Source organism: Rhopilema esculentum, chromosome 8, assembly GCF_057945365.1.
Source record: "Rhopilema esculentum isolate cy_ngs chromosome 8, ASM5794536v1, whole genome shotgun sequence".
Taxonomy (NCBI): Eukaryota; Metazoa; Cnidaria; class Scyphozoa; order Rhizostomeae; family Rhizostomatidae; genus Rhopilema; species Rhopilema esculentum.
The window spans coordinates 5968068-5992532 of NC_142822.1; the positions used below are offsets into that span (position 1 = coordinate 5968068).

At 35.0% G+C, this 24465-nt stretch overlaps 2 protein-coding genes across 3 annotated transcripts; both read left to right on the forward strand.

Moving 5' to 3' along the window:
* Positions 1 to 1197: 1197 nt before the first annotated feature.
* LOC135694593 (threonine synthase-like 2) lies at positions 1198 to 13691 on the forward strand. 2 transcript variants are annotated; one of them, XM_065213405.2, is made up of 7 exons: positions 1200 to 1571; positions 3101 to 3464; positions 7680 to 8243; positions 10073 to 10221; positions 10677 to 10799; positions 11465 to 11601; positions 12253 to 13691. In XM_065213405.2, exons 2-7 carry the CDS (start codon positions 3242 to 3244, stop codon positions 12488 to 12490), a joined length of 1434 nt encoding a protein of 477 aa, XP_065069477.2. In that variant the 5' UTR covers positions 1200 to 1571; positions 3101 to 3241; the 3' UTR covers positions 12491 to 13691. The 2 variants fall into 2 exon arrangements, with proteins under 2 accessions (XP_088965939.1, XP_065069477.2); XM_089109813.1 differs by lacking the exon at positions 3101 to 3464 and having other exon boundaries at positions 1198 to 1571.
* LOC135694597 (protein FAM32A-like) lies at positions 13607 to 19234 on the forward strand. Its single transcript, XM_065213411.2, has 4 exons — positions 13607 to 13691; positions 17435 to 17594; positions 18261 to 18314; positions 19140 to 19234. The coding sequence occupies exons 1-4, from the start codon at positions 13615 to 13617 to the stop codon at positions 19206 to 19208; spliced, it is 360 nt and encodes a 119-aa protein (XP_065069483.2). The 5' UTR covers positions 13607 to 13614; the 3' UTR covers positions 19209 to 19234.
* The last annotated feature ends 5231 nt before the right edge of the window (positions 19235 to 24465 follow it).

Consider the following 24465-nt stretch of genomic DNA (forward strand, 5'->3'; position numbering starts at 1 on the left):
TAATAACAGCATGAGAGGTGTCAAAATACAATAATTCGTTAGAATGTGTAGCAATATTACGATTGAAAATATATACGATTATAATGTTTGATTTAATTCTTTTTTTAAATATTGATGTATTTTAACCAAAATGTTGATTAGTTTATGTAATTGCGGTAACTAAGCCTTGTTTTATAATCAGTTTTGTATATAATTCCCAGTTTTGTTACGTTTTGTATATAATTATAATAGATACATCAGTACAAACAATATATAATTATAATAGATACATTAGTACAAGCAGTTTCAATCGTAATATTGCTACACATTCTCTCGAATTATTGTCATTTTGACACATCTCATGCTGTTTTTAGACCCATATTATACAAAACGCGAATCTGGGGATATACACTCCCTTCACAAAAGTATTGCACCACCTCGAAGGAGGGAAAATGGCGCAAGAATTATCGAAAGCTATTGTTGCGCGAATTGATTGTGTTTAAGTGGCGAATGGGGGTGTGTCGGAAGTGAAACAACCACCAATCAAAACTTCAATCTTTTTAGAAAACTTTTTTCAAAATAACAGTTTCAATCCACTTTGGCGAATCTGGTCGCGCGAACCTTGCGATCGCTCGATTGCTATCGCAGGATTGATTTCCACTCTTGAGATTTGGCCGCGCGATCCTTGTCAGTGCTCTAGAAGAATTAGGCGCGTAAACAATATGGCGATTACAAGGCCACAAATTTTGATTCTCATTTTATTGAGGTGACGATTGAAAAGAAAAGCACTGCAGACTCGTAAGAAAAGGAGATGCTGGGTAAGGAAAATATGTGCAGAGAGATATGAAAAGGGAGAGTATCACCAGCTTGTCAAATAGATGAAACTTTTCGACATTTTCAAACGCAAGATAATTTGACTGTACTTTAGGGGATTGACTTTGCTGAAATTGACTTAAGAGCGACATGACTTCTGAATCGATCCTTATTTTTTCCATCGTCTTCTTCTCAGCGTAGCAGAGCGTGGAGTTGACTTTTTGGACAAGCGCCAAAGAAAACAAGACAGGAGGCATTTTACGTAAACCAGACAAGAAAACAAAACATCTAATTGGTTCTTGATAATCTGGTCGCAGAAAAGTTCAAATCTATTCAACTCCCAAAAGCGGTCGCGCGATCGCCAGTGCAAAGGGGAATCACTGCCAATGGGTTTAATGCGCATGCCCAGAACAGCAGTCGCGCGATCGCGTGACCTGAATCGCCGAAGTGGAAACCCGCCTTAACAGTTTCAAATTTTATTAATTTGACGGGAGATATGAACTATGAAACCGCTTTATGCCTTCTTGAATTGGTTGCATATAATTGGGCAATGTATATAATTGGGCATTGTGGAATTTCATTCCAAACCTGAAGAATTCTTTTAATTAACGATTATTTGGTTCTTCAAGAACCTTTTGAATCATGGTTCGGATTGTTTTTGATACGAAGCCAAACATTTTCAACGATGTACAAATCTGGACTTGAACGACGCCACGGAAAAGCTTGAAATCTTCTTGTTCGGAAATAAATCGTTGTAAAAATGGTTTCCCTTTACGCAGGTGAATTTTTATTTTATATTTGTGTAAGACCCACATTATTTTTTGTTTGGAAGAATTTTGAGCTGCAAAACATTGCTCAGCGTCAAGTTGCATGTCTTTTACTGTCCCTTGGTGTAAACATGGTGAAAAAACAGACAAAATCGCCACCACTCTAACGTAAATTTTTTTTGTTCACCCACTTCTCGGTTTATAACTACTGAAGCACTCTCGAGAAACCTTTTTTGATTTATTGAAGCTGTCGTGTGGCTGCATCTAACTTGGTCAACAATTTTTCAAAAACTAAAGACCACTTCCCTGTAAAAATTATATAGGGACTCGCCTCTCATTTGAGATTGATTTATATAGGCCTGACGATTCTGACGATTCGCTCTGACGATTCGCACGCAAACTACCCTCCAGTTTTCCTTTAATAACTTTTGACTAACTACATCTGTAGGACTGATTTAATTTTTAAACATCACAAATACCATAGTTTGACTGTTTTTTCATATTTTCATAATTAAATAAAAATTCCGGTTAATATGAAAGTCTCCGAAACTTAGACAAAAATGTGGAATTTGTGAAAACAGCCCACCGGTTTTCCTTTAATAACTTTTTGCAGAAAAATGGTATAAATACCATTTAAAGTTGAATCGATAGAACAAAGTTTGCTACACTGTTTTTTTACAGTTTGCAAGAAGTTAAACCTGTTTCAAGAACATTTTCAGCCCCCTGAATGTTGGCAAAAACGAAATTTTCCCAAAACCGCTCTTCAGTTTTCCTTTAATAACTTTTTTAAATCTCAGGGTTTTGGCCCAAACAGCGGTTAATTCTCTTCCTCGATACCTCCTACACTGTTTTTTCATAGTCTGCAGTTGGTTTACGCACTTTGTTTTGTTTTTTATTTTACGTCGAAAGTAGAGGAATCTTTTGAAAGTGCAAACTCCGCCTCAAACCACGATGTAGACTTAAGTTTATAAGTCGTGCCAGGCGCTATCCCCTGAGCTGTTTTTCATCTCCAATTGTTGAATATTCATCAAAATATTTGTTTAATTCTGTTTTTAAAGAAAATTATACGTTTTATTTGACTTCCGAGGTCTAGGAAAATGAGATTCTTTTCCTGTCAAACTTGTTTAAAACCACTCGGCACACCAACTGCCGTCAAATTTTTTCTGACTTTTTTCTGAATTTTTTACCTATCCAGACTTGTAAATGATGCCATTACCTAAAGTTTTATTGCTTTGGTTGTCCAAATAGAACGGCCAACGATTCCAAAACGGTCGCTTGAAAACAGCAAAAATCACCGAGATCTCCGGTGTGCACGAGCAAAAAGCCTTTGTACCGGTGTGCACCACCAAAAATGTCTGGTGTGCTGGTGTGCACCGACTATTTTCCTCTGTTGTGGTTAAAATTTGTGAATTTACATTTCACCGTAAAAATGCGTGTGAAGTATACTGTTGAAGATAGCGCAAGTTTTTATTTGTATATTTTTCAAGTAAGATTCATGATATCTCAAATTGTTCATACACAACTGTGCTTGTTTATATCAGCTGACATTTTCTATGGGACCACACCAAGCCACACCCATCCAAAAATACCCGGTGTGCAACAGGTTTTGCACAAAAATATATCCGGTGTGCACATGCCATAATCTGCAGACTGGGTCCTAATCCTTTAATAAGGACAAAGTAATGAAGTACGAGAGTACGAATGGTGTTGTGAAAGGCGCATCCTTTCAAGATGTTATGCTCAGTGGGTATGCAGACGATGGAGGAATGTTTCTGCCGGAATGCATCCCTGAAATATCACTTGAAGAGTTACGTCGGTTTTCTGCACTTACCTACGCGGAACTCTGCAAAGAAATCGTCAAAAAGTTCTCGACAAGCGAAGAGTATACAGCTTTGAACATTGACAGTAAGTGATAAAAATTAGTTCATTTCAGTTCATTTGTTTTTAATTCCATACTACTGCATACAGATACATAAATATTACAAGTAATGATACATTATTAACTAGTGGGTCATTCCATGATGGAATACTGTGCTATAATGAATTTGCTAAAAGTTTTTTGAAAGTTTCCATTTGTGAAAGTTGGGTTTGCCAAATTCTGCTCCTTGTGTCCTAAGTGATGGTGTGTTTAAATGGGGTCAAAATTTTGGGACTCAGTCAGTCTGTGTTTGCACATTGCATCAAAGCACTAAGCTACTTCTTGCTCCAATAGGCAAAGATTTCAAAGAACTAATACTGATAGCAGAGAATGTTTGGTTAAAAGATGCCCAAGTTGTGCAAAAATATTTGATGCTCTTCAAGAATATCATACAAATCATTGTCAGATTATCAGGATAGAGCTACCCTTACCCAACAGCAGGAAACAATTGCTGAATATGTTAACCTAGTTGTGGAGCAGCTCATTGTCTTACTTCACATTCTTATATTGCAAAAGCCCAGTCAAGGCATTTGAAAAAGATATAAAAAGAATTAGATCATAAAACTGCATTAGTGTCTTTGGGATTTTCAATTTGTTGTACAGGATGAAGTTTAAAGCTTTCATTGGAACAACCCTCAGTGTACCCTTCTTCATCCAGTGAAAGTTTGCTATAAAGAAGGTGCTACCCTTGAGCATTATTCATACTGTATCATTTCAAATGACACGGTTCATGATACAAGCTTTAGTTATGAAGTCCAAAAGAAGGTTCTTCCTGACATCAAGCTTAAATTGCAAAGAATAAAAGAATTAAATACTTTTTTGATGGATGTGGGGCACAATAAAAAAATAAAAAAGATTTTATCAATTCATGTAGATTTTGGGCTAGCAGCTGTGGTAATGACAATGACAATGACAATAGGCAATGACATAGTCGGAACAGTATAGTGCAGTGCCTGGTAGCTAAAGCAAGTTTGCAAAAAAGCTTCATGGATCAAATAATTCATCCCAGGGCATTGTTTGAATTTATAATCCAAAACATGAAAGAAATCACATTTATTTTTATTGACAAGAATTACCTTAATGTTACAAGAGTATTACTTGGAAAAAGATATAAAAATACTGTTGCTGTTCCTGGGACACAAATGTTCCATCAGTATGATGTGATGCGTGATAGCACTATTCAAGGAAAAAGGTGTAGCGAAGATGAACAGTACTGTTTGCAACACAATTTGCTAGGAACGCAGCAAAGAAAAAACTTAAGAATTGAATTGTTAGATTTTGTTGCATGTGTCTATAAGTCAAAGTGGTGGGTTGGTTTGGTGATAGAGACTGATGAAGAGTACAGACCTCCCTAAAAACTTTTTGTGCCTGCGAGCACAAAACATTTTGCAGAAGGTGCCTGCAAGATTTTTTTCATATGTAATGCCTAGGATATAAAATTTTTTAAATAATAGATGTAAAAAAATGTTAAATGATGCGTCATACACAATGTAAAAAGATAAGTCTTTTTGGCAAACTGATTTCTGTCTAGAATTCAGTAGTTTGTTTGCTCTGGAAACAATGACAGCAATATGACATTCTGTTTAATTTCTTTTTCATGAGCCACGTTTATAGTCCAAAGACCAGTAAATTTTCAAAGAACTAATTTAACAGAAAATTGCTTTAGAATGATGATGGTTTAAGCAAGAAGAATAGCATTATAGATCTTAAATAACTTCAGCTTAGGACAAAAAGGAAATCTGGCCATTATTCTTCTATTCCTTCCAAAACATTTGAAGCGACAAGGTCCTTAATTTTATTTGAGCAATGAACGAAATGGTAGTCATTTTTATTGCTTGATATTATTTGATACTTTAATTAATGATACTTTCACATGCTCCACCAAGATTGGTAGTTTGTCCTTATGTCATTTATGTACACAGGAGCCTTCACTCAATGACCATGTTAACCGATAGCTTGCTGCAGCAACGCAAACAGAATAAATGATCACAACAAGATATTTGAACATCTTGATATTACTGTTAGGCAAATCTATTGTTCTCCCTTTGCTACATATGTCACTTTCACAAAGCAGTAAAGTTCACTTTTGCAGACTTCTCAATTTCTCTGAATTTGAACCGAAATTCATGGCCAGATACATTTGAGATAATCAACGCAATTCATTTGAAGTTCTTGACAAATGAATATACTTTAGGTGCTGCAGCTGCAACATGGGAAGCATTGCTTCCCTCACTTTCAGTGCACCTGATTGTAAATCAACTAAAGACATTCACAATCTTCAAAGTTTCCTAATTGTCCTCACTGTACACATTGTGTGATATATCATCCCTAAGCCTTTTCACAAGTTTTGACCAAAAAATGCATGGATTTCAAAATTTACGGTCTCTTCGTTTTCATAAGTCAGATTCATTTCATTATCCTCAAGGTTTTACTGGTTTAACTGATGCCACATTATGTGCTTCTGGGCTTCATATCCCTGATGTTATGGCCTCATTCATCCTTTTTCCGAGTCTCTTAATCATTTAATTAATGAAGGAAGAAAAACATTTAATAATATTCCTATAGTGAAAATTGTAGCTGAATTGACTCTCTAAATTCTTAAATAATTGGAAATTTTGAAAAAGACTGCTTTTTCAGATGTGTCTGCAGATATAATTTGATCATAATTTGGCTTTTTTGGGGGGACACATTGAGTCAATTGTGGTCCAACGGAAGGTAAAAAAGTGATACTCTTTGAACTGGCAGCAACTTTTTATGTGTGTCATGAAGGGTTGTTTGAGTGTCATTTTTGAATTCTACTTACTTGAAAATACCAAGTTACTGATTATCAGTTCTGTGAATGATGTGAGACTATTTTGGTTCAATAATTTTTACTGAAGCATGATTTTACAGATTTTCCAAGGGAGGGGGCCATATCAATGGAAAAATGGTAAAAATTTAATTGGCTGTAGATCCTAAACAATTCAAATTTTTTTTCAAAAAAGCTTTGGTTAATTGATTATAGCACATTGTTCAATTTCTGTATCATTTTCAAACAAAATCTAGGAGGTGTTTTTGAAAAATTTGAATTTTGTTGGTGATTTGGAATGGAATGACCAACTTACAAATATTAGAACAGAAGGACTAAAAACAGATGGCAAACTTAAGAACAAAGATGCCTACACAATATGAATATAAAGTAGAAAAAATATGAGACTATAGATTTTTTACTTTGCAGCACCCACCTTTTTCAAGAATATTTTAAATGAATATCAGTTTCGGTTTAATTCAGTTTCTTCATTTAAAGATTCCACTACATTGAGTTATGCCAAATTTTCCTACAGATAAGCATATAGAATTATCCTGTATCTTTATATAAGTAAATCTTTAAAATGACATGCAAGGAAAAGAAACCAAACACATGCAAGGAATTGCTAATATCCTTTCTGAATGTCACAATATGTAGAGCTACTTCTTCCATTAGGTCTCCCTCCATAATAAAGCACCCATCCTGACAGCAACCACTCAAAAAATTGAAGCTTTGACTTTGTTGCACAAAATACCATTTATCCATTCACAAAGCACATACAAATATTTTTCTGGTGTTTCTCTGGCAATTTCTTTAAACATATATTTATTATAGATTTTGGCAGAATCTGTTTTGGGGAGTAATTGCTGCGTGATGTCAGAATCATATGCTAGATGAGTTGTTGTTTCCAGTAAAAATGTTTAATTTTTCAAGTATGTAGGTCAGAATACCTCAAACTAAAATCCACAGGTAGGGCAGCATTAGCATTAATGTGCCACAACTGTTATTAGAGGATACAGGGATAATTTTTCCTTTGCTCCCCCCCCCCCCCCCCAGTTTAGAATTTGTGCAACAAGATGGTGCTGGAGATTGAGATGCATAAGTGCAACTGTCTCTTTTGCTCTTTGATAGGAGAAGCAGGGGCTAAAGAGCCCTTTTCATGTTAGTGCCCATGACATCGGTCTCTTTGTTTGTTCTTGGGTCACCGTTTGAGGGAAGGGGTATGAGGGCTGTTGATCAAAACTGAATATTTTCACAGTTTTTTAGAGATCCACAAAAAAGCATACCCTATGGGTACCATAATATACTGCAGCTGACTTCATAAACTAACTTTGTGATCTTTACTACTCATATAAGCATTCATTCAGGGACATGCGTTTTGTAAAGTTTGTGATATCAGCCTTTTATTTTCTAGCTCTGATTGAAAAAGCTTTTTCAACATTTGATTGTAAAGAAATTGTTCCAGTAAAAAGCGTTGGGGAGTTTCATGTGGCAGAATTATGGCATGGCAAATCTTTAGCATTCAAAGATCTTGGAATTTCTTGCTTGGCTGCTTTTACAGAAGAATACTTAAGAAAACAAGGCTTGCATGCTAACCTCACCTGTGCAACGTCGGGGGATACTGGGAGTGCAATCATGGAGCATGTGAAAGGCTCTGATTTTATCGATGTTTTCACATTATACCCTGAAGGGCGATGTCATAATATCCAAGAACTACAGATGGCTTGCATTGAGGATTCCAATGTGCATACGTTTTGTGCCCAAGGAACTTCAGATGATTTTGATACCGTGTTTCAAGTGATATATGAAGACAAGGACTTTGTAAAAGAGCATAATATAATCTCCTTCAACTCTCTCAACTGGTTGCGAATTTTGATACAGATGACCCATTACATCTATTCCTACCTTAATGTAGTGAAAAATATTGGCGATTTGGTGACCATTGTTGTTCCAAGTGGTGGACTGGGAAACCTTACAGGTACAGTGAAAATGAGTCTTAATGTATATGATTAAATCTGTCCTGTTTTACAGTAATATGCCGATCTATAAGAAATCTCAATGAAGTAATGAAATTATAGTTTACTAGTCTGTAATGATGTGCTCAGGCGGACTGTACACAGTTGCCCGATGATTGCATTAATTACGAATCACGGAGTAGCAACTTAGAACTGTCTTGGTCTATACACCAAAAGCATATAAATAATTTAAAAGGCACTATGTAATTGTTAAAGACCAAGTTTTGTCTGATTCTTTTGTTGAACTACGTCACTATTGGTGGTCCTGAGACAGATAACACGAAGTCACTTATATAAAGATACTTATATAAAGATAGATTACGTCATCAGACAGTTGAAAACAATAGTTACCGAAATCACATGAAACAATAGAAATCACACCACACGCTATTGGCTCTCTATAGAGGAGGTAGCTACATTCTACCTTCTAACAGATTGAAAAACACTGTTGCAGTTGTTCAAGTATGATTTCTCAAATAATCGCTTGCATTATTTTTACGATTACGCAGAGTGACTCTCCGTGGGATTACTGTAAATCCAGTCACTAACGCTACCAATAGATTAATCGTTGCTGCGACTCCTTAGTTATCAATTCAATCAGAGTCGTGCCCCCAGATCGCTATTTATCACTTAATCGCTAATGATTTATGACTTAAACTGCGATCAAAAAGCTATCGGGAAGTGTAAGAAGATTACATTACTGGAACTAAATGAAGATGGTGATTATGAAAACATTTCTTTTCGCCATTGACATAACTGTCACAGAAACCAAACTGGGAACAAAATTTTTCTAGCTACTACTCCACTACAACAGGAACACAGGCATTGATTCAAAAGCTCTGGAATCAAGGTTGTTCCTGATTAGTTTAAATCGTTTAATGATCGATCAAGCCCAACGGTGCGTGAATTTTGCTCCAGTGAAAATAAAAATGGAAATTGAGAGCTAAAGGGGACAGACTGCATTTGATCGCTAATGATGCAGCTGCCTTCTATGATAAAATATGAAGTGCAAGATGGGGGAAAGAGATGTGAAATGACAATAACTGTAATTGAAGATTAAATATCTTCTGTTACATCATAGCTAGATATCAAACCCAAAAAAATATCTAGTAGGAAATTGATGGTAAAAAATGTTAAAGTAAGAATATAAACTAACTCCGAATTTACAAAACATAGCTCAGTCACGTGCAATCACAATCTGTTTGCAATCAACACTTGGACCCACATTTGCCGTGAGTATGATTGCTGCAACATCAACGATTGCTGTTCGTTCTGAAGAAGGAGGCGGACGTCAACTTGCAGTGCTCGAATTTTAGACTGAATTTACCGTGTATTAGTTAGTCTTACAAATGGCAACCGACATAGAAAAGGTTATTGAAGCATCAGAATCTCTACGAATCTCCAAACAAGAAAGATATCTCGACACAATCGCTGATTTTTGCGCGACGAAATATGAATGGGGCTTTGCCAAAACAGTGGCCATATTGGAAAATGCGATCGTCGAATGCAGCATGATGACTGCAATAAAAAACAAGAAATTGTCTTATCCCATCAACAATATAAGTGAATTGGAAAGTGATAATGAATGCAAGGACACACAAACAGATTGCTGCAACATTATAACCAAAGTCGACTTTATTTCCTCTCAGTTTTATTTGACTTCTTGAAATGATTTGTAGATTTAAGATTCGCTCCTTCTGGCATTTTGACTTCTTCTGTGGCTCCTTCTGATATAATCCTACCTACGATTATCATCTTGAATAGCAGTAAGAGCGCCTTCATTTTTTTGTAGCCGGTTACTTCTGTTATTTGATGGGTGTGCCAATCAAATTGGTGGCAGCTGTCAATCAGAATGCGGCTACCCATCGCATTTTGTCCACAGGGATCTTCAGTGTACCAAATGAAGTTCTACGATCATCCTCCTGCTCAATGGATATCGCTGTAAGTATTTCACCTCATTGGAGTTTAGCAGACACTTGTAAAGTCGAAAACAGTCAGTGGAAAAATTTAAATTTTAGTTGACAAAATAACTTACAGGATTGAATGCAAGATACACATTTATTTTAGAATTCATTGGCCATTGCGAGCAAAAAACTTTGTTCTTTGATTTGAAGAAAAGTTTTTGTTATGAAGAAGGGTATACATCTGCGTTGTAGAATGTCTCGATTTTATTATCAGTGCCTCAGAAAATGTACTCTATGTCTTGTTGGTTTTCAAAAATGGTTAAAAAGATATATTACCATATGATTATGATTTCCCTGATTGCATTATCACGCTGTTTGCTAAATTCCTATTTTATTGCTGCGCTCAAACCTTCATCCCAAACGTATTATATGTTATGTCCAGCTACTGCACCGATGCCTTACTTTTCGTAACAAAGTGCTTACGTTTCATAGGTGCCATACAATTTTCAAAGACTACTGTACCTAGCTACAAACAGGGATAACACCACTGCTCGCCTGATGCAAGAGCTCACGGAAAAGAAAGCCACTAGAATACCTGATGACGTCATATTCAAGGCTAGTTGATACGATTTAGCAACTCGATTTTGCATTCTCAGTGCTTTTTTCGGCTATTTAGCGTTTCATATTTATTTATGAAAACAATTTTCACACTGAGATTAATCAAAGTCCATGTCGTTATCCCATGGTACTTTATCTCAATGATTTTACGTGCAATTCTTGGATTGTTGGGAAAAAAGTCGTTGTAATTTTTCCTTATAATGAATCTCATGGTCTTTACGATAAATGGAGGACAACAAGCATTTGTTTGGAAAGACTATCTTTTGATTTCTCGATTATGTATAAAGTAATGACACAATATTTTACTCAATGCGGTATCAGAACATCGGACGAAATCCATCAAGTTCACACGAGGTTCATGCGAGGCTCACGCGAGGCTCACGCGAGGCTCACGCGAGGCTCACGCGAGGCTCACGCGAGGTTCACGCTATTACAAACAGATTACCAAATCATAAAGATAAAAGTTTTACAAACAAAGCGCATAAAGCTCATAAATAAAATTTCAAAGTTATGACTTTTTCTGCTTTTTATGATAAAATCAAGTACAAGAAATTAAGCAAGTATAAAATAAATCAAGGAAAGAGCAAGTATAAAATGAATCATCGATATGCATGTAATAGAGCTGTTATATTTTTCCATTTTTCACCTTCTTTCAATTGTAGCTTAGACAAGCTGTCCAATCAGCAACAGTCTCAGAAGATGACGTCAAAGAAACAATAAAGAAAGTATGGGATAATTATGGGTACCATGTTGAGCCTCACACTGCAGTGGCAGCGTCTATCGCCCTTGATGCGAAAAAGTGAGTAAATTTACGATTTAAGGGCATGACAGATTTTGTACAATTACTTTCATATGCTATTTGAAGCAACTCTTGAAAGAACAAATAAACAAAGAGTCCATACACAAAACCGTCAAAAACTTTATGCTTCAAATCTTAAGTGCCTCTCAAAATTTACCATTTATGTGAACATTCATTGACGTAAAACATGAATTGCAAACAAAGAATCTGTTGCAGTTACCTGAAAAAAATGCAAGCACATTCGCAAATGCATGTATTCAAAGACGCACTATTTTGAAACACATAATCTGATACGATCAAAAATTTAAGCAAAATTCCAAAGAATGATCAAAGAATGGAATGGGTGAAATAACGCACACAGATCTGCAGCCCAAAAAGTGAAAGAACGACGATTGAGGATCTCTAAGTTGAATTTTTTGTTTTTTATCCTTTCTTTTTTTATAAGTTTTTGTTTGAATCAATTTATTACTATAGATTTTACCAGCTTTAAATAATTTTATAATAATAAAATAGGCTGTGATGTCTCATTATCGCAGCATATCCTCTCAAACGTAGGAAAACAGTGATTTTTTTAATAGTGTTTAAGTTATGGTTTGTAAGAAATCTTTTAATAATATCAAAAATTTGTTTATCAGTTCAATCTTTCCTCAGATATGGCGTTGATTTTGCTGGTACCGAGGTAGTTGTGCTCGCGTGTGCCTCCCCTCAAAAGTTTCCAGAAGTATTCCAAGAACTCGGTGTTCCTTTTGAGCAAGCAAACAGCATTAAACAATTATTGTCTAAGGAAAAGCACATCAAGCGGTTGCGGGAAGGTGAAGACTGGATCACTCCTGTAAAAGCAGGAATTGTAGAAGCGACCAAGAAGTTCAGGGATAATAAAAAGAAATGATTCGTGCTGGCTAGCAAAATTTGTATTTTCATGTATTGTTTTCATGGGAATTTGGCTATATGCATTATTATTTTCAGATATGGATCAATTGCAGATAGGGTACAATTTTTGGAAATTTTATTTTTCATCATTTTAGATAAAAACCAGAGTTATTTTTCGATAAAAAAACTGTTCTTCGGCTAAATTTTGGAAACACCATCGATTAAAGAAATGGTAGCAAAAATTGGTTTTAGCAATTGTGGATACAAGTTATCAATTGGAAAATGAAAATGGTTTGCCATATTTTGCTCGAAACAATGACAACATTGTTTACGGCCATGGTTGATATAGACATTATTTGCCGAGTGATTTCAGTTCTGGTTTAGCTCAATTTTAATTTCAGCATTTGAATGCGCACAGTTTACGGTCTTTAGAATCCTTCGATATTTCTCTGCTTTCATAGTCCGTTTCTCCGTCGAATGAGCACTGTTGTTAAAAACAAGAATATTATTGACAGAAAAAGCATAGCCTTTTCTGAGGGAAATTACCTGTAAGCCTTTCTTTATGTAAAGAAGAGGACAGTAGCCTAAAACAATGAAGAGTCACTGGGGCTGGAGGGGCAATTGCCCCCTAGTTCGTATGCTGAAAAGGCCCCGAAAAGCAGGCCTTCACGTACCGAATGAGACATGGCTGTTCTATATCTATTGAGATTCTAGCCTCTTTTCCTTGGCAAATTCGAGCCAACTTTCATGTTTTTTGGTGCAACTCTTTGCTGCATGTTTCTTGCCAACTTTCCCCTTTACCAATTGACCATTTACTAGAATACGATTAGAAGGGATTATCAAGTACGAAACGATTTGTTTCCGAACCACATATTAGGTCGTCAAAATTCAAAATGTTTATTTTGGCAGGGTTATTGTGTTTCCAGTTTCACTTGTTATTGTTAGAAATCAAACATTAATTAATGGAAAATATAAAATAGTCACAACCGAATTAATCAGCATGACATTCTGGTATGTTCCTGGCATTTGAGCCACAACCATTGGGGCAATTAGCCTCCATTTTGTGGCCAACCCTTCCAGCCTCGTGTGGATACAGGATAAATATTTGAAGCCTCTTTTCGATCCCCAGCTGAAGACAAGAAAATGGCGGACGATGTATACAAAAGTACTGTTGTTGGTGGACTGAAGTTGAAAGGGGTAAAACCGTCTGGAATTAAAAAGTGAGCTTATCAATGATAATTAGCTCGTATTGGGACATTTGTTCACCAACAAATATTCAAAGAATAACGCATTATTATGTTGTTTTTTCGATTTCTCTGGCGGTTTTGTATAAGCCTAGGGTCACGTCGCCCTGCCTGATTGAGTATACCTAGATACCAATTAAAATTGTTCTATTTCGCGTAGGCTTAGACATAAAACTTGGCACTGAAAAATTCCTTCAGGCTCTTCAGATTATATATTTCAAAAGATCAGGTAATTGGTTTTACAAAGTTTTTTGAAAAAGCTGCTATACTTCTTAGTTGTCTTGACGGCCCAAATTTATGGTGTTTTGTTTAAAGATATTTGGCAATTTGAAATTTACAGGTTTTTTTTAGAATTAAGGCGAAACAACTACCGAACTGAAACAGCCGCTTTAATGTACCCAATCAGGGCAAACTTAGGCCATGTCAGTCAGCTTTATTTCACTCCTCTCTGTGGCAAAAAAAATTAAAAACTGAGTAATTTATACAAAGACCCTTATTCCTCATGCATGATATGTGCCTTAAATTGCTAGGTTAGCAGCTAAAATATGCTCGTCCCTTTGAAAAAATAATTAGTAAAAAAGAGTAGGCCTACTGAAAACATCCTACTCAAAATAGCAGATGCATACTTTTTTGTTTCAGGTGGTTCGTTCATTGATTGAGTAATTAAACGCATAATGTCTTCTTAACTATGTTGATAAATGGCGTATACACATGATTTTGCACTTTTTTTGTTTGCAGCTCAGCCTCAATCTCAGGCCTGGCCGTTTGAGGCGAGCGATAGAGGAGGCTCGCACTCGCCTCCATGCTCCCCTCGCAACCTGAGGCGAGCTATGAATTGCTCTCCTAAACAGAACACGAAGGAAGAATCGCTCCCCTAAAATTTCCTATTCAGAGAATTATGAAAACGCACAAGGGTTAATTGGTTTATCTTTGTCACAGCGATTTCTCCCGTCATTGCATTTTTTGCAATTCACTTTTTGCTTGTTGGGCGGTTTTGTTATGATAGGCATAAACTTTGATCTATTTGGAAAAGGATAGTTAACCGAAAGGTACGTTTGTAGCGATTTCAATCTTAAGAAAACAGGAATATTTTTGGAAGGAAAGTCAAAGAAATTGGTAGGAATTGTAGATTGGGGATATAATAAGACAGCAGGTCCCTTCCAGCAATAGAGACAAAACTATCCCTCAAAGAGAACAGGGTACTCTGTCTTGCAGATCAAAAACGACACCCAAAACATGGAATTCCACTATCCAGCAGCATTTAATGAAAAACCCAAATTGGATGAAAAACTATAACGGCGACATGTTTGGCATTAATGGCAAAGCCTGATCATCGTCCCATCGAGCAGTTTGTGAATCTATCTACTATATAAACATGACCAACCGCTTTTGTGTAGACATAAGTGAGTTCGTTTTTACCTTAGGACTCCGTTGGTAACATTTTCAATAAGAAAGCGGCAAAGATTGGACAACATCAACAGTCATGTGCTCGCGTTTTCTGATTGGCCTATTTCGATCCAAAACTGGGTATTTTAGCGTAGATTTTTCCATCTATGTTCTGACGTTTTATTCTCTGAAGAGTGCTAGACGTATAACTTCAGCTTGTTTTAAAATTTTTTTTTCAAAGCCATTTTCAAATTCTATACAACAAAAAGATTGTTTTGCAAGAGAATTGTTTTTGTGTTTTGCCAGCTTTACATGAAACTGAAAGAGTCTGTTCTTTTAAATACTTCAAGTAAAGGGGGTGCCTAAGTCACGGTTAAAGCAAATATGAATTGAAAGAAGTAAAACAGCACACTTCTGACTGAGGCTATTACATTAAGGCAACGGACAGATACTAAAGGGGCTTATTAAGTCATCTGTCGATTGTCTTTTAAAGTATATTCTATGTGTTACTGATTTAGCTCGCCTCAGCAAATGAGGGGAGCAATTCACAGCTCACCTCTAAAAATACCAACGGTCAGGCCTGCAATCTCCCATTTTTTTTTGTAATAGTTGAAGCGATGTAAATGTCACGTTTCCAGATACATACTCATCAAGGCGACGTGACCCTGAAACAAAATGATGCTCATGCATGGCTTTTTGTTCCTGAGTGCGCTGTCAACATTCTAACAATTCAAAATAATTTGTCAGTTACTGCTAGAACCAGCCCTGTCCAATCTGTATTTCTAGAAAAAAATTTCAAACATTTTTGGGGAATTACTTTGCTTTTATCCAAATTATCCAGAGTGGAAACCTTGTTTCTTGCGCAGACAAGTTCATTTTGAAGTTTTGCGACTGCGCGCCTGAAATCATGCACATTTAAATACTTGTAGTGGTAATAATGTAAAAAGTTATCAAATAGGAACTTTGTCCAGTCAATGTGCAAAACCTTTGTCCAGTCAATGGAAAATTTGCGTATGCACAACAAAGTTTCCAATTTATCTGCAACACTATATGGCACACTCATTTTTGCTCTCAGCTGTTGATTAGTGTTCCAACAAAGCCTTGGGGGTCCCTTTACCATTCTCTCCATGGTTGCCTTGAAAAAAAACATTTATTCTTATCTGCCTCTTAAATTCACTATTTTCTTCTTTCCTCGACTATAGTATCACATCTTATCGCCTTGTCAATCATATCTAAATCCTCTCTTTCTCATGCAGAGAAAAAAATCAAATTTTGTTCAAATTTTCTAATTGTTAATTTTCAGCTTGTGAAGCTCCTATCTTCCTTTCACTTAAGATACTGAAAGTTGAGGACTTGCTACATTAAAATATTCTAGCCCTTGTTTACTATTCCTTAAATAATTTACCTCCCACCTTTTCAAATCTTTTAAATTCACCACTGCATATGGTTTGCAAACAGTTTAGTGTTTTGGTTCAAGCTTTGGAATACTTTGGCATTATTCATTTTTTGTTGCTAGCTTTGTTGCAGTTTTTCAGTCAAAATTAAAGACATACTTTATTCATTCCTATAAGTTATGCCTTTTTTTGTATCAGCCATCATTTATGATACAGACCTTGTTTATCATTGCTGTTGCTGTATTTAAATTGTTAGTTTCTTTGTTTTTATGGGGTGAGGTGCTCTCTCGATTAGTTAACCTATTTTGAGAGCTCCTCTTTAATCAATCATGTAAGGATTTTTCCTAGTAGAGTATTCTCTTTTGTATTGATTGGTGTCTTGTAAACTAGTATTTGTACAGTAATTATGTAGAATTGTGTTCAGGAGTGATTGATAAATGAATGAAGCTTGAAACAATGGCTGTTAAAAATGATTTTTGCATGTTGAAGATAGGGGAGACAAATATGAACAAACATTTTTTATTAAAGAATTGAATCCAGTAACAAATTAATTTCTTTCAAACATGTAACAAAGCTATGGGACAGGCCAAACTATGCTTATCAACATTCATCAAAGTTTCAGAAAATCATTTAGGCTATGAATTAATAAAATCAATCAAATATTTAGATTTTATATTAAAGTATATGTATATATTTATATCTTATCATAATTTTCATAAGTGCTAAACTTATGAAGCCAGTGTTCACACATAAAACTCAGAGTTGTGTCACAATAGTCTGTTTATTTTAGTCTCACTAAAAAGTATATGTGAGTGTGTATTACTTTTTCTAAAAGAATGGATCATTTATGATTTAGCAATGCAACAAAAAGTATTTAATTTTCTTCCTGTATTCATATATATTTTTGTTTATTTGTTTATTTTTAATTTTTCCAATTAGAAAGAAAAAGAAGAAAAACAAAGCCAAAGAAATAGAGTCATATGCATCAAAAGGCTCACCAAAACAGTCTGAAAAGAATGAAGAAAATAATGAAGTTGAAGAACAATGCAGTACAAAGACTCCAGCTGAAATTGCTTTTGAGAAGGCTCAACAAACAAGAGTATGCATATTATAAGTTGCTGTGTTTAAAGAAAATTGTAATATTTTTGCTGTTTGGGTTGGTATTACATTTTGCAAATGGGTTGAAAGAATCTTGAATCTGCATTTTTTCGATATTTGAAACACAGTGTTCTGATTCCTGTTCTGATTTATAAACAATAGGTAGACATATGTTCTCATTTTCAGAAAAGAGTTTTGCTAACTTTAACAGCGTAGTGTCTTTTTGCAATCATTATCAAATAGGAAACATTACTAAAGTTTACTTTCAAATAATAAGTTTATAAAGCATTGTGTACCAAAAGATGTATACTGTTGATGATATTAAGCATTGAGCTCAGTGTAATATCTTAGAACCAACTTGTTCTGCACAACACATCATAAAAGTATATATATAGTTGTTTCGTCATTGTGCTGCAAATCTGGCCTCATTTTTTATAACTATGACAATTGGTTTGCAGTATGGTGTAATTTGTTCTTAATTGGTAGCGTGATTGCCACTTTTTGGATTTCAAAAAATACTTCTATTGGATGTGTATAATATTTTACAACAAGACATAAACTTGGCAAAGAGACATTCCCTAAAAGGTATTTCTTTGTATGTATCATTTCTTTAAGGCTGTGACTTTTTCATTCAATCGATGTGAATTTTTCTTTTGTGTTTCATTAGGCAACAGAGCGGATAATGAAAAAAGCAGCAAAGACCCATAAGCAGAGAGTTGAGGTATTTGAATAAATTAACTGTACAAATGTTCTGTAGTTAAAAATTCTGGAACCCTACGACCCCTTGATGCTAAAAATAAAAGCATCAATGTCTGTATCAATTCAACCAAATGGCTTTCTTCAAATCATTTTCATTCAGCAAGACTTGAAATACAAGCATGAACAAATGTTAAAACTTGTATCAATATAAGTCTTTATTCAGTTTTGTCTGTAATTGTGGTATTAAATGGTTTCTGTTAGGCTGAATATTTTATTTTTCAATTAAGTACAGGTTCAAGTTCTTACATAGCCTACAGAGGCTAAAACAACACAATCAATTTTTTTGGTTAATTGGAAGATCTACTTTTTTGAGTGATGTAAACCTTTTAAGTGGTTAATTAGTTAGTGGAAATTTTTCAACATTGTCTTTTGACCTTTGACAGTTTACTAATAATCTATTCTCCTTAAGGTAACTTTCAAGGTGACCTAAATTCTATCTAGATGATTGAAAACCCCTGCTTTAATAGTTACGCAGTTGGTATTATGAATGGTTGATTAGTTGGTCAACTGAGCTAACCTGAGTTGAGCATTAAATAAAAATAGACACAGCAGAGCTTATTATGATGTAGGGCTGCAAATAAGTTGTCAGTATGCTAAGAACCAAGAGGGACACGATTCAGTGTATCGTTTAAATTATTTTGAGAATTCTTGAGGGGCTCTGGTGAATCCGGCTCTTTGGCCACTTCCTTCTATTGCCTCTGCCTGGAATCAATTCAATTCTCAAAAGTTATGTTACTAAGTATCTATTGTATGAAGATGTTTAAATAACTTTAATGTTTTCTGCCAGGAATTGAATTCTTACTTGGATGGTCTATCTGAACACTACGATATACAGAAAGTTAGCTGGACAAAATAAAGACAAAAACTTCTGTATATTTTCAGGTATATATGTTGATAGTTTGGACTTTGATGGGTGCCTAATTGTATTATCATTATTTTCTTTAATATTTTAGTAATAGTACTGCACTGTTTACTAAACCATTGCTCTTGCAGCTGGAAAAAGTGCTTTATTAATTGCTTTTGGAAAGAAAAAATTAAGTTGTTTTTCGTTTTAAATTCGTTGACAAAATAGGTATCTCTATTGTAAGGTACCAGACCTCAAGTCAAAGCTAGCATCTCATGACTTTTAAAAAACCAGCACTGAGATCCTATCTTACTGTGACACTCCTTGCTGCTTGGATTGTCCATACTAGCCTCCTTTTCTTTTTTCTTTGCTTCTTGCAATCTTTTTATATCAATCACATTTCAAAATTGTGCACGAGTCTCTGTAAGAACCAATACACACGATTCCCAGCAAACTTATGCATTTAATGCCTTCATTTGGTTTTATTTCGTCATTTATTGCTCTTTATAATTCACCATAGATTTGAAATTGTTTTTATTCATTTGTGCTTATTTCTTCGTTGCCAAGGAACCTAGACCAGAAAATCGTTTATCACCTGGGGTGAAGCTAATTGGACTTTTTACTCTCCGATTAGTTGACTTAGGCGTACGAAGTAAACTATTAACATACGAAGTGATTTATGGGAAATTTGAAATCGAAAGCATGACTGAATTGCTTTCAAACTGTGCAAGGGTTGTAAGTTTTGCTGTTCTACCAACTGCGCTCATTTGGAAAGTGTTTAACTGAAATTTGCTGAAAGTACAGCTAACGATCTGAGTACGCTTTTCGGCTGCCAAGCATTTTCTCGTGTTTACATAGACACATCCACCAGCTGGCGAAAGATTGCTTAATTTAACGCTAAGACCACATGTGTAAAGAATGTTTTGTCTAATGTCCAGCACCTTAATTGAAAAGCATTGTACTTCATTCCCTTTAACAAGTCGAAATTAAAACGGGGTCTTTCTAATCACAAAATGTGCAAGTTCTAAATCAACCGAAGCTAATGTTTGATGAGTGCATGTGTTGGTGTTTGTGGAAAGCACTAATTCTTACTGCAGAATTAAATTGTTTGAGTTTTTAATCTGGAATATGAGCTAGGAATGCTTTTCTCCACTTTGAAATCAATTTAGGAAATTCGACTCATTTATCAGTTGTTGTCATTTAGAAACAGATACCTCATATCTCCGCAAACCTGCCTATTTAGTTCCCGTTACCAGTTTGAGATGAAATTTAGAGTAATTCCTTTGTATAGAGTAAGTTCCATACTCCGAAATAGCTATCCAATTAACACAAATGTCAAAATTCAGTGTCAATAGGCTCTGGCTTAGGAGCTTTGGCTTGGCTCAAACAATACATAGACCCCTTGGCTGAGCGTAAGTTTCTGATAAAGTGTTATATACTACCGAATCCTTATATATTGTTTTGTTTGCTTCTACAGCAACTTTGAAGATTAAGGTACGATAAAAAAGTCCGGGAAAAAATACTTTGCATGAGATTTTAGCCATAAAATGGCCCTATAGCCATAAAATGGCCCTTTAGCCATAAAATGGCCCTTTAGCCATAAAATGGCCCTTTAGCCATAAAATGGCCCTTTAGCCATAAAATGGCCCTTTAGCCATAAAAATAGCTTAATATATATATAATACATATATTATAAGAATAAGCCTTCTAGAGAAGCTTTCAGTTTCAATACAAGAAGGGCCTTTATCAACGGGGTTTGATAAAGCAACTTTATCAGAAGAAGCCATTGATTAAACGTCTGACAGCATGATCAAGTGTGATAAACTATTTAAAGCTACACAAGACATTCATCACCATTTTTCCTCTGATTTCTCGATTCTTTGTTACTATTCGCTGACATCATCCGTCTTAGTCTTTGAGACCATCTCTAATCTAAAACAAGAACCCTGTAACTTCATTAGGACTAGGTCAAATACAATATTCTAGTCGTGATAAAAGAAAACTTAACAATCGCTGTATTGGCAAAATTAGTAACTTTATGTTTGCATCGCCTTTAGTTCTCAAACCTACTTGATTTTAAAAATATTTTTCCACACAGGCTGCCGTCATTCACTTAATTTCAATCTTTAGCTTGTATATTATTAAACCGTTCTTTTTAAGTTTCCGTTATCTGTTTTAATCAATTACCAGGTCTAAACGTTTTAAGAATAATGGCCTCAATCGCTCCTTGGCGCTATTTTTATTTCAAAACACGATCTTTCTTATTTCTAAACTCTAATGAAACCACTAATTTATCATCTTTGTAATGTGACCTTGTTTTGTAAGGCAAATTTACATCCTAATTAGCGAAGCTCGGTTTGATTTTGGCAGATGTTTCTGTTCTTCACACTTTCAGGGTGAAGATTCTACTGTGAAATACATTAGGTCAACTGCCCTAGTTTGCTCATTTTCATACGAATTTTGAAAACATCATTAGTTGTTCTAAGATCTTGAAGTTGGTCTTAAAATTTATATTTGTATTTGGTATGGTGTACTGCAAGATTCCTTTATACCCCCAGTTTTGTTTATGATTTTTGTAAATACTCTTTCACTCAGTGATATTCACTTTCTTTCTTTCAATAAGCACCTTCTTTCATGAATGTTCATGAAACAATCATTACTTGTAACATTGAGTCTATTCCAAGAATAATTATTTTAATCTTTGGAAAGTCATATTCATAAGAATCTGGTTAAATCTATTCTCCTCTTTTTTGTTCTACTGCGCTTTGCCATCCGATTCATTCAAGCATTTTCATGGGATCCTTGAATCAGATTTCAACTTTATCACCAAATGTTGCTTTATATGCGTATATTTTTGTAACTTAATGACATACTGTGAGAAAATCAAAATACATCAAAGAAGAACATTTTGATTTTCACCAAACAATTATTTTCAAAAAGTGTTTAAATAGGGAATGTTGATATTTTGGTGTAAAATCCAAGCGATGACTTGGTGATGCTCACAACGTTGAGTACCCCCGTTTCTTATAAATATATGTTTTTCGCAAGTGTCTGGAAATACTGTCCTGGTTAATAATAACATCTTGTTGAAATTATCGTTTCTCATAAGATTTAATCATAAAATTGAAGAGGCAATAAAACAGACAAATATCCCTTGATCAATATTTCGTCTTTTCATGCCATCATCAAATTGACCCAATGCTGAAGCCAAAAAAATCACAGTTACTGCCATCACTATATTATATTGTCAAACAAGTTTCTTAACTTATGTAGTTACCAGGTATCTCAATCATAGTCTTTTCGAAGGGAAATTAGCTGCGGAGGCAAGCCTTTGTCTATACAAGGGGTAGGACAATAGCCTATTGTTTAAGACAATGGAAAGTTACTGAAGCCGAAGGGGTCATTATTATTATTATTATTATAAAATTATTTACAGTAGGCGTGTAGTGATTCCATTCATTCTAATTTTTCCTCACCTATCGCCATCCATCTTTACTTTGTTTATTTTACCTACAGTAATTTCTTCACATCACTACCTCATCACTACACGCTACGAGCATATCACTATGTCAACATTCCCTCTCTTTTGTTTAGGCCCTCATTAACCCTACTCATCTACCTAAATCTCAATTCATAAACTATTCACACTGAGCCTAGCCCTTCCTATCCTTTGTTTTCCTTACATCATTCGTGTTAATTTTAGATATTCATTTCTGTATATAAGCATGTTAATTTTTATGTAAGTCAGTCAGTTCAGTTCACATCAGAGTTACACAGGCAACACACTGTCTCTCTCACTGGCTCCGTGTTCTCTGCACGTAAAATATGATGTGACGCAAGTTGGAAATGACACGTTAGTCGATTGATGGAATTATTAGTGAACGAATCGCACATAACAAGGCTCAATTCTCGTTACACTAAAGGCGAAGCAAAATTTGTTTAGCTAATATAACAGCTAATTAAAGCCTTTTTCTATTTTCTATACCATAACAATTTGATTTTGGTTTTGATAGCGATATTCGGGATATGTTTCTAAGATTATAGCATGTATTTCTTTCAGTAAAGATATCATTCATAAAACTTGTGTTGAGATTATGTAAAGTTTTATATATTTCTGTAAGAAGCAATTTCAGACTTTTATCATGGATAGACGTCGAGTTGTCTTTTTCAAGAAGAGTTTGAAAGCTTGATTCATAGTCATCATAAGCAAGACGCAAAGACTTTTCACGAATTCTGTTTATTCTGTTGTTCATCTGTCGATCACAAAACATCCAAATTAGAGGGCAGTAGCTAAATTGTGATAAAATGAAGACGTGCATGGTCTGTTTTAATTTTCTATCATCCATGTAGTTGGGGATTCGGGATAAAGCATGTAGCTTTTGGCTGGCCTTTTTGCATATCGATTGTACGTATCCTTTGAACGACAAATTATTATCAATACTTATTCCAAGAAGTTTTTGTTCTTTACTTGGTTTAATTATCGTTTTATCTATTTTCAGAGATGTGTCATTGCTGCCTTTACCAAAATTTATAAGGTGGCATTTGTCCCCACTCATTTTCATATAATTATTTTGAAACCATTCTCTCAAAATAACTACGTCTTGTTCTAGTATTTTAATAGCCTGCTGAATGTCTTGGTGGATGACATATAGCGTTGAGTCATCAGCATAATTGCATATTTGGCTATTTGATATAAACATAAACATGTCATTTATGTATATATTGAACAAGAGAGGTCCCAAAACTGATCCTTGTGGCACACCCACACTCGTGGTTTTCCATTCACTGAAAGAGCCGTTTATTTTGACTCTTTGTTTCCTCTGGCTAAGGTACGATAATGTGAAATTCAAGGCGCTTTTACTAAAACCATAAGCATTGAGTTTAGCAATCATTAGGTCATGATTCAGACAGTCAAATGCTTTTGACAGACTCATCAGAAAGTTACTGAGGCTGAAGGTGTATCTTGTCGTGTTGTTTTTTGTTTATTTAGTTACGTTACAGTTTGTTATTTTCAAAAATTTTGCTTTACAATAATAAAGCTTGGATTAATCTGCCCATAAAATTCAAGAAACCGTTAGAAATATAGACTTCATTCATTCCCTAAGACGGTGAGATATATAGATGAGATTTACTTGATATCTTTAAATTTTCAATTCTTCTAAACATCGATCAACGGACAGTTCTTTGTGGACAATGTTTTAGCAGGACTATAGTTTAATATATTTCAACAAATGGAATTTTCAGCATACATAGATAGGATAAACAGGTT